The sequence below is a fragment of the Phyllostomus hastatus genome, unplaced genomic scaffold, assembly GCF_019186645.2.
Source record: "Phyllostomus hastatus isolate PE091 unplaced genomic scaffold, TTU_PhHast_1.1 phas_scaffold_21, whole genome shotgun sequence".
Classification (NCBI taxonomy): domain Eukaryota; kingdom Metazoa; phylum Chordata; class Mammalia; order Chiroptera; family Phyllostomidae; genus Phyllostomus; species Phyllostomus hastatus.
In genome coordinates, this window is record NW_025334017.1 from 16,640,612 (window position 1) to 16,655,600 (window position 14,989).

Here is a 14,989-nt window from a genome sequence, read left to right on the forward strand (position 1 = left end):
TTTTTTCACTTTGCATCTCTTTTATTTTACAGAAATATTTTTTCCTTTATGGAGAGCAACTTGTGTATCATATTTATGAAATAGGTATATATTCTTTCAATATCAATTATTTCTACTTATTTTCTGATTTCCATTGCTAACCTCTATTTATTCTTCAATTACCTAAAAAGTTTTTTATTAACTTTTTTTAATATCCAAAAAAATGAGAATGGGTAGAAGAAAAATGTGAAAAATAAGGAAGGAGTTGGTAAGGGTAAGTTACCTTTTTTTGCTTGATTCCTAATTTGCTACACTTTGTTCAGGTTTGTGGTTGTAGGACTTTAGGGACTTGGTTTGTGACTAGTATGTGGATAATTTTTTAATAAATATTCTATGCATTCTTGAAAAGAATAGGTAGAAGATCCTATATTATCTAGAGCATAGTCTAAAACGGGTAAGCTTCTTGTTATCTTTCTATGCTGATAAGTAGACTTTCCTCCAGTCCATCATTTTACTGAGGTAAAATTCTAGAAGGGTCAAGTCAAGGAACATGTATAAAGGACCCATGGACAAAGACAAAGGCAGGGATTGAATGTGGGAGGTGGGGATGCATAGGGTAGGGAAGAGTAATGGGGGAAAATGGGAACAACTGTAACTGAACAATAATTTTTTTTCAAAGGCTCCCTATTTATGTATAAATGTGAATGCTGGCCCTGCCTGGAGAGACCCCCTTAATTCACACCTTATTTTAGAGGGTTAAGGGTGATTCAAGGGACAGAGGCACTACTGTTACAGCAGTATCTGGAGATGAGCTTCATCTTATTTAGAAGGAAATTACAGAACTTCCTAAGAGGGACAGCTGTCTGCAAATGACATGGGTGGGAGTTGAGCTGCCTGTGGCTGACTGTATTCAAGTAACAGGTGACCTCTGAGAGGCTTTTGAGAGTGAAGAGGGGTGCACTGAAAATGAAGATGGCAATTTTAGATGGGAAATCTTTGTGGGAAAGGGAAGGAGCAAATCCAGGTGCCCCATGAAGTTTCAGCCCATTGCAGAAGGGGTTGTGGTGGGAGGTGGGGTGCTGGAGCCAGGAGGAGCCTTGGTAGAGCTTCTGTGAGTGGGAGGAAGGAGCAGCAGGGGTTCCTGGCTGTGCTGGGGACATGAAAGTGGAGGACGAGTCAGGGTGTTTGGGTTGTGTCAGCAGGAGGGACAACCAGGGGACCTGTGACCCTGCGCTTAGGGAGGTGCAGACACAGAATTTCTCTTCCTCTTGTGGATGTGGGGGCCACACTTGCTACGTATAAAAATAAATTTAAAAAAAGAATTTTGAAGTTATCAAATAATTACCATTAATAGACAACAGAATTAAAACAGAATTAAAAGTTTTACATAGATAAGCTTTAATTTAAAACACTAATTACATAAAACCAGCAAGGCCTTAAGAATAAAAATATTTTTTGGTTTTACTAAATTAATAAAAATTATAAGAGTTTTGAAAAATCACAGGTACACAAAAGGTATTTTCCCATTGGTAGGCTGATCTGTACTTATTTTTTGTTCCTTGAAAACTTTACATACTCTCTCATTACTAATATTCTGCATACCATATGTATTAGGGTAAAGTTATTTTCTTCATACCACATATAATTTTCTTTTCTTTATCTTAATTTGCAGGAATGTATCAAAGGGAAGTCACTGCTTACCAATTTGCTTTCTGTACTGGTCAACAGGAAGTTTTATAGTGTAGGCAACTTTTCTCCCCATCTTTGCTTTCCAAAATGCCTGCTGCAAAGAAAAAAAAATTATGGTGAAGTCCTAAAAAATCAAAAGTACTATCCACAACATTCAGGAATAATTTATCCCATAAAATTCACTTCTAAAGCAATAGGTAAAAGTGCCTTTGACTTATTCCCATTAGATATCAGTAAAGAACACAAAATTATTTCAAATAAATTATCATGGATACAATTGGAGGTAAATATTCCAATCATTTGTTCTTGGCAACACTCATTTTATCAAGCACTATCAATGCTCAATTAACACACTATTAGAGCATTATCTGTAAATGTGAAAATAATATAGTATGTATGCAGTTGGTTTGAGGCTGTAGGCTTGTTCTTGGCAGTGTGTTTCTTTCCAGTTACCTACTTTGCTACCCAACAAGCCTGAAGTTTGAGTCTCAGATACTCTGACTTTTGTTCTATAAAACATGGCATAAGTAACAACAAAAGTGCAGGAATTTGAATTCTAGTTCTGCCTCTTTTCTTTAAAACGGCTTAACCTACTGCCATTTATTAATATTCTCATTCTTACTATGTTATATGGACTGTTTGATTTAATTCACTACATATCTTTCAAATCCTAGAATTTTTTTTTAGTTTAAATATTGTGGCTGAGATAACCTACTAACTAAAATTCATATTCTCCTTCTCTCCCTGGTACAGAGTTAGACTGTATTTCCTAACTTCAGTTCAAATGTGTTGTCAATGAGTTGTCAAGAATGAATGGAAGTGATGTGTGTCACTTGAAGAACTAAGCATTAAAAATCTCCCCCCTTGAATCATACATTCCCCTGCCCTAATTGGCTAGAATGTAAATGATCCCTAGACAAACCCTAAGAGTACATTTATAGGAATACAGAACCTTGGTCAGCTGGGGCTGTAGCAGAGTATTCTGTTTACCAACGCAGTACTCTAATGAAAAAGGAATGAACTCTATTATGACTGAGTGCATGATACATTGGTGGGGTCTCAATATAGACCTAAGAGTTCCTGGAGTGGTGCCTGAATGTTGTTCCTCTGCTCTGATAAGGAAGCTACAAGATAAAGATGAAGTCAGGCAAGAACAGACCAGTGTTTAAGCAAAAATATAAGGGACTATGAAGCCAAATATTTTAGAAACTAACAAGATTGGAAAAGCCAACTTCTAAAAGCCAAATAGTTGGGAATAAAAGTGAAAAGGGTGTTGAAGAACAAAGCACTAAGGACTACTAAGGCATCTTACTTAAAAAAAAAATAGAGACAAAGCGGAGACTAAGGATGCCCCTCTCTCTCCAGATCCTGCTCTTTCGGATCATCTGAAGGCAGCCACTATTTGGGTGCAAAGAGAAAAGCATAGAAAGTCCTAAAGTACAGAAAGGAAGCAGGAAAGGATGCAGATAAGAGAACTATATCTAGGACGCACACTGCAGTGTGTTTACTGGTACATGGAACTAACTAGAAATGCTAAGAAAGTTACTAAAATCTGAGGAAACCAGAATTTCCACCTAAAACAAGTCTGTGAGTGAAAACTAACCATTGGGCCTCTAAACTTAATGCAGCAAAGTGTGAGCCTTCATGCAAAGCAAACACTGTAGATTTGTAACATCCACTTCATATACGAGAACAGAAAGGAGAACCATATAGCAGGCAGAGCCATGGAAAATAGACAAGAAAATTTATCTAAAAAAATCATAATCAGGATCTAAGTGTAACCACTGAACCAGCTTAAAAAGGTCCTAATCAATTTAACAAGACACTGAGTTGCTTTTCAGAGAAAAGGGACCAAAACCACAAGTCATATAGCCAAAACATGTGGAGAGAGAACTTTGACCTCCAGTTGTACCCAGGAGCCAAAGACTCACCCTATCTCTCCCCTACCCTGCAACACTGGAAGCCTTTCAAAAGCGAAAAGGCCCATTGTCCAGGAAGATCAATGCTGAAGCCTTTTTACAATGAATGGCCAAACTCTGAGGTCCTCCAATTAAAACGTGCTCCAGCAGCACTTCTACATACCTGTTCCCCATCACCCCTTACAAACCCACTTGAATCCTGGATTGGGGAGCTCAGGCTTCTGGGCCATAGCTTTCCCTTCTATTCTTGCTTAGTGCTCTGCAAAAGAAGGCGACTCTTAATTTCTCCACTGCAATTCTCCTTAGTGTTTAGTGTTTGGCTCCACTAGTGGTGGGGTGGGTACAATGGGCCTTCTAGTGGTCCTGTGTGTAGCAGATTTCATCCCCATGACAGATCAATGACTCCTGTGTTCTCCATTCTTCCCTGTCAAAATGGGAGCAGTTATTGGAGATGTTATTTGTTTATCTTCTGCTTCATCATTATTCATTAGGGGTTTGGTGAGGCTCAGGAAGAGTAAGTAAACTTCATAGTCTGTAAGCCTCAAGCAACCTCATTCCAGACTGAGAGCGGACACTGCAGTTTGGCTGTATGTCCTCCACTTTGTGCTGAATGCAGTAGATAGGAAACTTTTGGATCTCCCTTGCGAGGAGGCAGGAAACAGGATATGCATGGCTATTTCATGACCAGAAAGAGACTATGGGAAAAACTGTGGGCTACTAACTGAAGTACATTCTCTCTCTTTTCTGAGCACACTGGAATATATTTTCCAGCCTCCTTTAATGCTACCTTCTGGGCATGTGACTGAGTTTCAACCAATGAAATAAGACTAAATTGATGTCTGCTACTTCTAGAACTAGCTTGTAAAAACTTTCCCTATGTACTCATCCATCTGTTTGAAATGGAGGTGACCTCCAAAGTGACACTGGAAAAGAATGTGATGAAGAGGACAGACATGACATCCTGGTTGCTGAATAATTGCACAGAAAGCAGCTCTTCAAACAACTTGTTTTCCTCTTTCACACTGCTGTGAGAACAAGCAATAAACTTGTAGCTTTTGGGCTTCTATACCTTTTGTATGTATTAGTTACAGTGAGTAATATCACCCTAACTAAAACAAATATGTTTAGATGTCTTCATATACAATGATGTAATTATCAAGGTGTCATTTTGCTAATGAGCATTATTAAAGTTCTCAAACACCAAATGAATTTGAATATGCTCAGACGAAACTGTACTGTTTACTTATATACGGTCATACAGAGCAGTGTTAATAATGCTCCCACCTAACAGTAAAAGGTATCCCCAAATTAATAATCCTTATGTGAAAGAAAATGATAAATTCAGCTAAAAAATCTCTTTCTATTCATAATTGTCAAATTTATATGATATATTTAATATAGAAAGACAAAAACTCAAATATATTAAGTCTTCACTCCTTATAAATATACCATATTTTTCTGACTATAAGATGCACGTTTTTACCACATTTTTTACTTAAAAATTTTCCCCCCTATTTTCCTTTTCTAAACCTTAAGTGCATCTGGGGTCTGCACCATAAGGCGCACGTAAGTTTTAGAGGAGGAAAACAGGAAAAAAAATTTTGAAGCAAAAAATGTAGTAAAAAAGTGGGTCATATAGTTAGAAAAATATGCTAAGTTTTTTTAAATTACTTTATTGTTGTTCAATTATAGTTGTCTGTACTTTCCACCCACAACTCCCCCCCACCCCAGTCAAACCCAGCTCCCTCCCTTGCTTCCACCCTCCCCCTTGGTTTTGTCCATGTGTCCTTTGTAGTAGTTCCTGAAAACCCTTCTCCCCACAGTCCCCTCCCCCCTCCCCTCTGGCTATTGTTAGATTGTTCTTAATTTCAATGACTCTGGTTATATTTTGTTTGCTTTTTTCTTTTGTTGATTATGTTCCAGTTAAAGGTGAAATCATAAGATATTTGTCCCTCACCCCCTGGCTTATTTCACTTGGCATAATGCTTTCCAGTTGCATCCATGCTGTCCCAAAGGGTACAAGCTCCTTCTTTCTCTCTGCTGTATAGAATTCCATTGTGTAAATGTACCAAACTTTCTTGATCCATTCATTTGCTGATGGGCACTTAGGTTGCATCCAGCACTTGGCTACTGTAAATTGTGCTGCTATGAATATTGGGGTGCATAGGTTCTTTTGGATTAGTGTTTCAGGGCTCCTAGGGTATAACCCCAGCAGCAGAATAGCTATTTTTAGTTTTCTGAGGAAGTTCCATACTGTTTTCCACAGTGGCTAGACCAGTCTGCATTCCTACCAACAGTGCACTAGGGTTCCCTTTTCTCCACATCCTCTTCAACACTGGTTTGTTGATTTGTTTATGATTGCCATTCTGACTGGTGTGAAGTGGTATCTCATTGTGGTTTTGATTTGCGTCTGTCTGATGGCTAGTGATGATGAGCATCTTTTCATACATCTCTGGGCCTTCTGTATGTCCTCCTTAGAGAAATGTCTGTTCAAGTCTTTTGCCCATTTTTTAATTGGGTTGTTTGTCTTCCTGGAGTAGAGTCATGTAAGTTCTTTATATATTTTGGAGATCAAATCCTTGTCCAAGGTATCATTGGCAAATATGTTTTCCCATATAGTTGGTTCTCATTTCATTTTAATGCTGTTTTCTTTAGCCATGCAGAAGCTTTTTAATTTGATGAGGTCCCATTTGTTTATTCTTTCCTTTATGTTTCTTGCTTTAGGAGACATATCCATGAAGATGTTGCTACCTGGAATGTCTGAGACTTTCCTGCCGATGTTTTCCTCTAGGACTTTTATGGTGTCACAACTTATATTTAAATCTTTTATCCACCTTGAATTTATTTTTGTATGGTGTAAATTGGTGACCAAGTTTCACTGTTTTTGCATGTAGCTGTCCAGATCTCCCAACACCATTTGTTGAAGAGGCTATTTTTGCTCCATTTTATGCTTCTCTCCCTTTGTCAAATATTAATTGACTGTAGAGACTTGGGGTTATTTCTGGGCTCTCTGTTCTGTTCCATTAGTCTGAATGTCTATTTTTATGCCAGTACCAGGCTGTTTTGATTACAGTGGCCTTGTAATACAGTTTGATATCAGGTATTGTGATCCCTTCTGCTTTGCTCTTTCTGCAAAATTGCTGCAGCTATTTGGGATCATTTATGTTTCCATATAAATTTCTGAAATGTTTCTTCTATATCTGTGAAATATGTCATTGGTACTTTAATACGGGTTCCATTGAATCTATAAATCACTTTGGGTAGTATGGCTATCTTGATTATGTTAATTCTTCCAATCCATGAGCATGGTACACGCTTCCATTTGTTTGTGTCTTCCTTAATTTCTTTCATCAGTGTTGTATAGTTTTCTGAGTATGGATCGTTTATAATCTTGATTAGGTTTATTCTTAGGTACTTTATTTTTTTGTTGCTTTATCAAAAGGGATAATTTTCCTGATTTCTGTTTCTGATATTTCATTGTTGGTGTACAAAAATGCCTTTGATTTCTGAGTATTGACTTTGTATCCCACTGTTTTGCCATTAAGTTGAGTAGTTTTTTTTTGTGGAGTTTATAGGATTTTCTATGTATACTATCATAACATCTCCAAATAATGATATTTTTACTTCCTCCTTTCCAATTTGGATGCTTCTTATTTCTTTTTGTCTGATTGCTGTGGCTAGGACTTCCAGTACTATGCTGAATAAGAGTGATGAAAGAGGGCATCCTTGTTTTGTTCCTGATCTTTGATCTTTGGGAAAGCTCTAAGTTTTCATCCATTGAGTATAATGTTAGCTGTAGTTCTCTCATATATGGCCTTTATTATGGTGAGGAATGCTCCCTCTATTCCAATTTGCTAAGTGTTTTTATCATAAATGGATGCTGTACCTTATCAAATGCTTTTTCTGTAACTATTGATATGATCATGTGATTTTTGTCTTTCATTTTGTTTGTGTGGTGTGTTATGTTTATTTACTTGTGGATATTGTACCATCCTTGCATCCCTGGGATGACTCCCACTTGATCATGGTGTATGATCTTTCTAATGTATTGCTGGATGCCATTTGCCAATATTTTGTTGAGGATTTTAGCATCTATGTTCATCAGCGATATTGACCTGAAGTTTTCTTTCTTTATTATGTCTTTATCTGGTTTTGGGATTAGGATGATGCTGGCTTCATAAAAAGAGTTTGGGAATCTTTCATATTCTTAAATTTTTTGGAATAATCTGTGGAGGATAAGAGTTAGCTCTCCTTTAAATGCTTTGTAAAATTCTCCTATGAAACCATCTGGTCCAGGGCTTTTGTGCATCAGAAGCTTTTTGATTACTGTTTCAATTTCATCAGCTGTTATTGGTCTGTTCAGGCTTTCTGCTTCTTCTTCATTCAGTTTTGGAAGATTATATTTTTCTAGGAATTTTTCCATTTCACCTAGGTTTTCAAATTTCTTGGCATATAGTTCTTTGTAGTAATTTCTTACAATCTTTTGTATTTCTGTGGTATCAGTTGTAATCTATCTGCTTTCATTTCTGATTGTGTTTATTTGGGTCCTCTCTTTTTCTTGATGAACCTGCTTAAAGGCTTGTCAATTTTGTTTATCTTCTCAAAAACCAGCTCCTAGATTTATTGATCCTTAGAATTGTGCTTTTAATCTATGTCATTTAATTCTGCTCTGATCTTGGTTATCTCCTTCCTTTTACTTGCTCTGGGCTGTCTTTGTTGTTGTTCCTCAAGTTCTTGTAGGTATGGGGTTAGGTTGTTTGCTTGAAATGCTTCTATCTTTTTTAGGTAGGACTGTATCACTATAAACTTCCTCTCAGGACTGCCTTCTCTGTGTCCCATAAGTTTTGTATTGCTGTGAGTTCATTTTCATTTGTTTCCAGAAACTTTTTTTATTTCTTCCCTAATATCATTCTTGACCCATTCATTATTTAATAGCATTCTATTAAATCTCCATGAGTTTGAGTGTTTTGGGGTTTTTTTCCTTGAGACTGGTTTCTAGTTTCAGTCCCTTGTGGTTGGAGAAAATGCTTCATATGATTTCAATTTTTTTTTTAATTTGTTGAGGCTTGTTTTGTGTCCTATCATGTGATCTATCTTTGAAAGTGTTCCAAGTGCATTTGTAAAGAATGTGTAATTTTGCTTCTTTGGGATGAAATTCTCTACATATACCAGTTAAGTCCATTTCATTTAGGGCATTGTTCAATGCCACAATATTTTTGTTGATATTTTGTTTGGAAGATCTGTCCATTTTTGACAGTGGGGTGTTAAAATCCCTTACTATAATTGTGTCACTGTCAATATCTTTCTTGAAGTCCTCCAAGATTTTCTTTATGTATTTGGGTGCTCCTATGTTGAGTCCATATATATTTGCAATGTTTATGTCTTCTTGATGGATTCTTCCCCTGAGTATTATGAAGTGACCTTCTGGGTCTCTTTTTATGGCTTTTTTTGAAGTCTATTTTGTCCAATATGAGTATTGCTACCCTGGCTTTTTTTTCCTGTCCATTTGCTTGGAATATTTGTTTCCACCCCTCCACTTTTGGTCTGTGTAGGTCTTTTGTTCTGAGGTGGGTCTCTGATACGCAGCACATTGTGTGGGTCATGTTTTCTTATCCATTCAGCTATTCTGTGTCTTTTGATTGGGACATGTAATCCATTTATGTTTAAGGTTATTATTGATAGGTAATTATTCATTGCCATTTTTTTGTACCTGTGCTCCTCTCTCTTTCACTGCTTTTCTTCCTCTTCTTAAAGCAGACCCTTAGCATCTCTTATAGAGATGGTTTGGAGGAGATATATTATTTGAGGCTTCTTTGTCCAGGAAGCTCCTTATTTGGCCTTCCATTTTAATTGAGAGCCTTGTTGGATAAAGTAGACTTGGTTGCAAGCCTCTGGTTCTCATTACTTGGAATATTTCTTGACATTCCTTTCTAGCTTGGAACGTTTCCATTGAGAAGTCAGCTGCTAGTCCTATTGGGACTCCATTGTATGTTACTTCCTGTTTTTCCCTTGCTGCCTTTAAGATTCTCTCTTCATCTTGGAATTTTGCCATTTTAATTATGATGTGTCTTGAGGTGGGCCTCTTTGGGTTCCCTTGGATTGGGACTCTGTGTTTACTGGATTTGTGTGACCTTTTCTCTAATCAAATTAGGGAAGTTTTCCATCATTACTTTTTCAAACAAGTTTTCTATCCCTTGTTCTTCTTTTTCTCCTTCTGGTATCCCTATTGTATGGATATTATTATGTTTCATGTTGTCCTGCATTTCCCTTAACCTCTCTTCATTCTTTCTGAGTTTCTTTTCCTTTTCTTGCTCATTCTGGGTGATTTTTTCTACCTTGTTCTCCAACTCGCTGATCCTATCCTCTACCTCATTGAACCTGCTTTTGATTCCTTGTACTGTGTTCTGACATTCAGAAATTATCTTCTTCATTTCCTCTTGGCCCTTGTTGATAGTTTCTATTTCCTTTTTCATATTGACATAGTTTGCAGTGAGTTCATTGTAGTTTCCCTGTACTTTCTGGTAATTCACTGTGAGTTCATTGAGCTTCCTTATAACCATTGCTTTGAACTCAATATCTGATAGTTGTCTTGCTTCTATTTCATTTAGCATTCTTTCTGAGGCTTCCTCCTTTCATTTGGGGATTGTTTCTTTGTCTTCCCATCATTTGTGAGACTCTTCTTGTTAGCCTCAGCTTTTTTAATTGATCAGTTCTGACTCCTTGGGTTTCTGGTGTAAACTTCTATGGTAGAAGACCTGTGAGATTCAATGGTGCAGTCTCCTTGATCTACCAAGCTCTCTGGTCTTGGGCTGTCGTTTATGTTGGCTCTCTGTATATCTTGGGTTTTGATTGTTGTTGGGTCTTTCTTTGTTGGGTCCTTACCTATCCAGCTGGTTAACTGAGGGTTAGTCCATCCACCACATCTTCTATTCTGTTGTGCAGGTGTGGGCAGGTTGTATTGAAGCTGGTTCTTCCATGTGTACAAGATTTTGAGGATTCTCTCTTGCTCTTGTTCAGTTGTTTGTTCTGAGTAATTTCTCCACCATTTAGTTGTATTTCCAGATCAGTCCTGGGTTGTGTTAGTGTGGCTTCCATTCCCTCCTTCACTTTCTTATGTTGTTATCTGTTGGTGGTTCCTTTGTTGGTGGGTTTCCTCTTCTAGCAGGTACCTTGGTATTCATAGCTTCCACATACTCTTTTTTTGTGATCAGTTGGAGGAGGAAGGCAAAATGGTTTAAGACAGCAGAAGTGTACTCTATGGTACTTAAAGTACCAACATGTAGAAAAGAGATAGGAGATCCTTTGGATGTGTATAGTTTTAACTGTATTTCACCCAACTAGCCACTCTTTAGAAGGGGTGGAAAGAAGATAAGACTCTTGTTAGGGGGGAAGGATTGTGAGTTGGATCTAGAAAGCAGTAAGCTTGTGGGAGGTCAGATTATGAGGTAAAGTGAGAGTAAAGGACAGAAAATAGGTGTAGTGTGCAAGAGAATAGAGTTAACCACAATAGTAATAAAAGTTCAGGAAACAGTGAAGTGAGCTAAGATCTGGGAGAATTGCTGTGTAATATTTACAGTTGTATGGAACAGCAATTCTTTACAATAGTAATGGAGCAACAATCATATGACAGAATCTATGTGATCTAGATAACAAGAATAGGAAATATAGGACCTAGAGTAGTATGCTAATAGAACACAAGTGAAGTGAAAGATGGAAAATTAAAAATACACTATGAAAGAAAGAACAAGGGAAACCAAACAATGCAATTTAACAAGCTAAGCAAAGAAGACTAAACAGAAAAAAGAGAAATACAAAAATACTAATAAAATAAGAGATGTGAGAATAATAAAAAAATCATAATACAAAAATAGAATAACTTGCAAGTTCTCTGGAGTAGCAAAGTGTACTTTGTCTCACTGTCTCAGCTGTTGGGATGACCCTTCTCTGGATCCAACTCTGGTCTTTTCATAGCTTCAAGTTTTATTGTCTCACTTGTGGGAATTAAAATAAGAAAAGAAGGAAGGAAGAAGAGATAAAAAGGGAGAGAAAGGAAGAAGGAATAAAAAAGAAAGGAAAGAAAGGAAGAAGGAGTTAAAAGAAAAAAATACTTAAACAAAAAAGAAAAAGAAAAGAGCCTCCTGCTGGCTGTAAACTGACCAAGCCAGTTCTGGTGGTCTTCCTGGCTGTGGCAGGCTGAGGGATGATTGGTTTCGCTTTTCTCCCTTTCTGAGCTGCAGTCACCCAGCCTCCAGCCCAGTTCCTCAGTTCACTGCCCGGTCCCAGTGCCCTTCTGTGCCCAGCCTATGCCTTCAGTCCACTATTGCTCTGTCTTTGAGGTGCACTAATTAGGGACAGTTCACATACCACCTTCTTCCTCTTTGCTTTCCTAGATGCTAGGGACTCTCAGAGTCCCTTCAGGCTAGTTCAGCCTACCCCACCACTGAGTTAAGTCTTTCTTAGGATTGCTGACTCCCTGAGCCCTGCAGTTCTCCCCTGTGGGGGCATCTCCACCTTCCTCTTAGAAAGCCAGTCAGCCCTGCAGGGCAGGGGTGCCCCTGTGGCTGCTCCTGAAGATGCAGGTGTGTGCCCTCTGCTGCTTCCCTTGGGGCACAAGGGTTGGGTGCGTGGTGCCTCTGGGCAGTGGTGAGGCCAGGCGTGCTCCCTCCAGGTGCTGCCAGCATGAGCACTCGGCCTCCACTACAGGGGCAGGACAGGCAGCCAGTGGTCCAGCAGGTTCAGGTGCACACACTCCCCGGGGCTTTGGGTGTGAGGGCAGGGCCTTCCACACCACCACAGGAGCACTGCACAGCTGGCAGGGTTAGGGGCACAGGAGGCCGGGGTGGTTGCTGCAGGAGAATTCCCCAAACAGCTGCTCAGTGCCTCTTTTCTCACTTTTTCTTTTTGAAAAATTCCTCCTGCTCAAGCCTGCCACTCCAAACAAGCGACTCACCTCTCACACAGCCCCACTCTCCAACTAGACAGGGTACTGACCCGGTCAGGGTCCATCAGGGCCCAACTCTCCCCAGTTGTGTCCACAGTCTCAGTGGGTGCACACAGTCCCTGTGTTTGCCACTTCATCCTTATTGCCCCCCTGCAACTTCAAGCAACCAGGTCTCTCCCAGTGCTGCTCAAACCTTGTTTGGCAGGGGAGGAAGCCGTTGACCCAGCTCTCTCCCCAGAACACTGCAGAAGACCGGTGGGCACCAGACCTGGGGCTGCAGCCACCCCTGGTCTCCGAGCTGGCCCAGGGACTTTATTGTCCTGAAGCACTCTCCTTACCGTCTGGTTTTTCAATGTCCTCTACAATTTTTGGTCTCCAATCTTCATATATGCTGGGATACTGTTGGCTGTTCACTCTGTTCCTCAGAAGATCGGCTAGGTGTTTCACCCGTGTGCAGGGGAAAGTGGACTCCGCTCCCACCTATCTTGCCGCCATCTTCCTTGTCCCAAAATCAGAATATAAGTTCTTACATCTAAGATAACACACATCCTTAAAATTCCAGAAATAAAACCAGAACATGACCTAATCCTATATTCTCAGGTTTTATAATTCAGAACATTAAAAAATAATTCTGTTAATACAAGCACCCTGAAAATGTCAAAATATACATTTAATTATATAGAAACAATTTGCATAGTGTTTTGTATTTATTAATTGTAAAGAAGAGTCAAGTTATTTTAATCTTGATTTCTTATTGTGTGGATCTAAAAAAATATATCACTTAAGTTTAGAAGAGAAGTTAGTTTAAATGAATAAATACATAAAACATCATTCCCTGTTAAATTTAGTTTTATCTTTTGCCTTTATGGAATACTTTTAAATTTTTAAATAGCAAATTACTCACACTATCTACCAAAACAGTCACTCACTATTATTCCTCCAATTCCTTCCTTGTCATTTCAACCAGTAACCCAAAAGAGGTAACAGTTTAGAGGCCAACATTTCATTCACTCATTACCTGTAATAAACAGAAAAATAATATATCCACAGGCAATGTTTCTTCACCCAAGTAAATGGAAATTTATTTATTTAAAAATAAGCTTTAAATAAACAATTAATTCAAAAATATCTGAAGAACCCAAATTTGTATAAGGCCTTATACTCTGTAACCAGACACATATTATATGGATAATGACCTATGAATATAAAAACTTGAAAAGAATTTCAACCTAGGAAATTAAAGAGAAGCAAGTTTAACATTTTTGCTTGTTTTTTAAAATATATTTTAAAGATTATGCTATCATAGTTATCCTAATTTTCCCTCCTTTACCCCTTTTCACCCAGTATCCCCATTCTCTCCTGCAATCCCTGCCTTAGTTCATGTCCATGATTCATGCATATAAGTTCTTTGGCTTCACCATTTCGTATACTATTCTTAACACATCCCTGTCTATTTTGTCCCTACCAATTATGCTTCTTAATCCCTGCAACTTTCCCCCATTTTCCCCTCCCAATCCCAGCTGATAACCCTCCAAATGATCTCCATATCTATGAGTCTTTGGTCCTGTTCTGCTTGTTTGCTTTTTGTTTTTTAAAAGACTCAGTTGTTGATAGCTGTGAATTTGTTGGCATATATATTCATAGTTTTGATCTTCTTTTTCTTAAATAAGTCCCATTATTATTTCATGTAATAATAGCTTGGTGATGATGAACTCCTTTAGCTTTACCTTGTCAGGGAAGCACTCTATCTGCCCTTCCATTCTTAATGACAGCTCTGCTGGATATAGTAATCTAGGTTATATGTCCTTGGTTCTCATTATTTTGAATACTTCTTGCCAGTCCCTTCTTGACTGCCAAGTTTCTTTTGAGAAATCAGCTTAAAGTGTTATGGAAACTCCTATGTAGGTAACTCTCCCCTTTTCTCTTGCTCTTTTTTAGATTCTCTCTTTATCTTTAACCTTTGGCATTTTAATTATGATGTATCTTAGTGTGGTCCTCTCTGGGTCCAATTTGTTTGTTTCCTGGACTTGTATATCTATTTCCTTTGCCAAATTAGGTGAGTTTTTTCATTATTTTTTCAAATAAGTTTTCAATTTCTTGCTGTCCTTCTTCTCTTTCTGGCACCCCTATGATTTGGATATTGGCATGTTTGGAGATGTCTTAGGGTCTTCTACTACCCTTGCTTTTTTAAAATTCTTGTTTCTTCTTTCTATTCTAATTGAATGTTTATTTCTTTCTTATGTTCCAAATTATTGATATGTAGTCTAGTTTTCTTCCTTTCATTGTCAGTTGCTGGTAGATTTTTCTTTATTTCACTTAGTGTAACCTTCATTTCTTCCTTTATGTTGTTGCTGCACTCAATGAGTTCTTTGAGCATCCTGATCACCAGTGTTTTGAACTCTGCATCTGATAGGCTGGTTATCTCCATTTTGTTTAGTTTTTTTCTGAGGTTTTGTTCTGT

At 38.1% G+C, this 14,989-nt stretch overlaps 1 protein-coding gene across 13 annotated transcripts in view; it reads right to left on the minus strand.

Moving 5' to 3' along the window:
• TRIQK (triple QxxK/R motif containing) overlaps window positions 1–14,989 on the minus strand; it is a 75,025-nt gene that overhangs the window by 22,183 nt on the left and 37,853 nt on the right. For 5 of the 13 annotated variants that reach the window (XM_045861603.1, XM_045861601.1, XM_045861602.1 and 2 more), the window contains one exon: window positions 1,681–1,762. In XM_045861603.1, the coding sequence (XP_045717559.1) occupies window positions 1,681–1,762 (82 nt within the window). Of the gene's footprint in view, window positions 1–1,680; window positions 1,763–12,866; window positions 13,061–13,457; window positions 13,547–14,989 lie in introns of all 13 variants that reach the window. The other 8 variants (XM_045861609.1, XM_045861605.1, XM_045861611.1 and 5 more) reach the window with 6 other exon arrangements.